The sequence below is a fragment of the Zingiber officinale genome, chromosome 11B (assembly GCF_018446385.1).
Source record: "Zingiber officinale cultivar Zhangliang chromosome 11B, Zo_v1.1, whole genome shotgun sequence".
Classification (NCBI taxonomy): Eukaryota; Viridiplantae; Streptophyta; class Magnoliopsida; order Zingiberales; family Zingiberaceae; genus Zingiber; species Zingiber officinale.
Window position 1 is genome coordinate 10,544,700 of NC_056007.1, and position 2,800 is coordinate 10,547,499.

The window sequence follows — 2,800 nt, forward strand, 5'->3', positions numbered from 1 at the left end:
TTTGACCAAATTAAAGGTTTCAATAAATTAAAAATTTATCTTATCAGATAACACTTGATTTTTTATATTTAATAAAAGGGGCGTTATTTATTAAAATACTTTTTCTCATAGTAAAAAATGGCAATAATAAATTAAAATCATAAAAAAAATCAAAAGAAAACTCCATCCGTCCAATTTTGAGACCTAGAGCTTCGCAACAATAACTCTGGATAAAATTGATAAATATTATAAATATTTTCTGGAGACCTAGTGAATGTTCTAGAGCTATTTCTTATTTTGTCAAAAAGGTTAAAAGTTATTTTGGTAAATAAATATATTTTTTTGATAAATATGAAAGTTAGGTAGCTATTCTGGATGTTTTTGAAAGTTTCATGCTAAATTGTCGTATTTAAATGGATGTAGAGCGGTTGATCCCTTCGTGCTCACTATTTTACTTTTTGTCAAACATGTTTGCGCTTGTCTTGTCTCTTTTCTTCCTCATCGTACTCCTCTTCTCTCTTCTTCTCGCCGGCGGCCGAGAAGCAAGAAGTAATCCGGCGATCCGAAAGCTTCCGCCCGGCCCTACGAAGCTCCCAGTCATCGGCAACCTCCACCAGATACGTGGCAATCTGCTGCACCAGTCCCTATGGGAAATGTCCAAGCAGTACGGCCCGCTCATGCACCTAAAGCTCGGCCAAGTCTCCGCCGTCGTCGTCTCCTCCGCAGCCCTCGCCAGGGACGTCCTCAAGACGTTTGACCTCGATTGTTGCTCTCGCCCCCACAACGTCGCCACCGCCGTGCTCACCTACGGCGACTCAGACATCGGCTTCATGCCTTACGGCGAGCGCTGGAGGCAGCTACGCAAGCTCTGCACCGTCGAATTCTTCAGCACTAGAAAGATCAACTCTTTCACGTCCGTAAGGGAAGATGAAATCGCGAGGATGGTGAAGCATATCTCTTCTCTCATCTCTGGCTCCCTCGCCGTCAACGTGAGTGAGCTCTCCTTGTACTTCACCTGCAACACGACATGCAGGACAGCCTTCGGTCGAGACATCGCCGGAGACGACCTCAACGTTTACGACGTGCTCAGGGAATCGCAGGAAGTGGTGGCTAGCTTCTTCATGGCAGATTACTTTCCCCTGCTCGGGTGGGTCGTCGATGTGGTGACGGGGATGAAATCCAGACTTCGGAAATCGTTTCTTGAGCTCGACGGCATCTACCAGAAATTCATCGATTGTCACCTCGACGTGAAGAGTCGATCAGGAAGTGAAGAGAATGAGGATTTATTAGATGTTCTGCTTCGGTTGCGGAAGGATGAGCAGCTGACAGAGGAGAACCTCAAAGGAGTTCTTACGGTGACAATTATTTTCAATTTCGATGTCAAAACGAATTGTCAAAGTTAAATTGCATTCAATTATCGGCAGGATATTTTCATCGCCGGAACCGATACCTCGTCAGCGGTGGTCGAATGGGCGATGGCGGAGCTCATCCGGCGGCCAGAGTTGATGAAGAGAGCTCAAGAGGAAGTGAGAAGATGTGTGGGGAGAAGCAAAGGAAAGGTGGAGGAGAGTGACCTGCACCAGCTTCACTTTCTCAAATGCATCGTCAAGGAGACGATGAGGCTGCACCCACCGGCACCCATGCTCCTCCATCGGGAAACCATGCACCCAGTGACTTTAAGCGACGGGTACCAAATTCCTCCCAAGACGACGATCTACATGAACGCATGGGCGATTGGCAGGGATCCGGATGCGTGGGAGAGACCGGAGGCGTTCGACCCAGAGAGGTTTGTGAACATGGCTTCACCGTCTGTGGACTCGTTTGCACACTATGACTTCAAGCTGATTCCGTTCGGCGAGGGGCGGAGGATTTGCCCGGGGAAGAATCTGGGGATTTTGATGGCGGAGGTGGCGCTAGCCAACCTCTTGTACTCTTTCGACTGGCAGTTGCCGCCGGGAATGAAGGAGGAGGACGTGAGCATGGAAGAAGCGCCGGGGGTCACTGTGCACAGGAAGCATGATCTGTGTTTGATGGCCGCAAATTCTGAGGCAAACTAAGCATGTTGTTCATCTCCAATACACTAATTAATGGAACTGAACAATAAGACAGTACCATAATAAGATATTATTGTCATAGTGTGTACTATCTTGTAATTTTACCTACCGAATATAGCTAGTTTATGTACTATTCCTGTTTGAGATCGTTGACAGAGTCATCCAATATGTGTTGTCTTTCTTTGTTGATGAAATCACTACTCACCAAGGAAGATGAAGGAAGGGATCGCCAAACCACCATAAATACCTGCAAAACTAGGAGAAGGTGAGTTAGAATGAAGGCCAGTGGATGTCTTGACTTAATCACTCTAACATTTAAGTTAGTCTTCAATGGAGGAAATTAAAAGACAAATAGCAGAGAAGTAGAGCGTGTTTATATGATAGCATATGTATACAGAAACCTTCGTCGACTTCTACTCCAAGACTCGTACTCGTTTAGTACTTTCGTTGAACAATCACTAATAGTTCGCAAATAAGATTACAATAGTAGGTATAAGAACTATTAAAATGAAATACCGACAACAATAATAATAAAAAACTTGAACCGTAAGTTGTCAGAGCAGCTTCGCAACGTCGCAGGGGCATAGCGCAACAGAGCAATTGTAGAAGAAGTTGTTGTGTTTGATGCTCCGTGGAGACCCTCTTTTATAGGCATGCTCCGAGCGCCCGGATCCCTTCCGGTCACTCGGATCCCTTCCGGGCACCCGGATCGTGACGTAGGTCCGGTTAATCAGCACGCTCCATATCTGCGACGAGATAAATTTTGC

At 45.8% G+C, this 2,800-nt stretch overlaps 1 protein-coding gene across 1 annotated transcript; it reads left to right on the forward strand.

Annotated features, from left to right (window-relative positions):
- The first annotated feature begins 411 nt into the window (after positions 1-411).
- Positions 412-2,177, forward strand: LOC122033418 (cytochrome P450 71A1-like). The gene is made up of 2 exons (XM_042592432.1): positions 412-1,334; positions 1,404-2,177. Exons 1-2 carry the CDS (start codon positions 447-449, stop codon positions 2,034-2,036), a joined length of 1,521 nt encoding a protein of 506 aa, XP_042448366.1. The 5' UTR covers positions 412-446; the 3' UTR covers positions 2,037-2,177.
- The last annotated feature ends 623 nt before the right edge of the window (positions 2,178-2,800 follow it).

Excerpts from the sequence above, each read along its gene's own strand:
- LOC122033418 (XM_042592432.1), top strand. The coding sequence starts at position 447 with ATGTTTGCGCTTGTCTTGTCTCTTTTCTTCCTCATCGTACTCCTCTTC. Across the intron at positions 1,335-1,403 it reads ACCTCAAAGGAGTTCTTACG|GATATTTTCATCGCCGGAAC; the intron begins GTGACAATTATT and ends AATTATCGGCAG.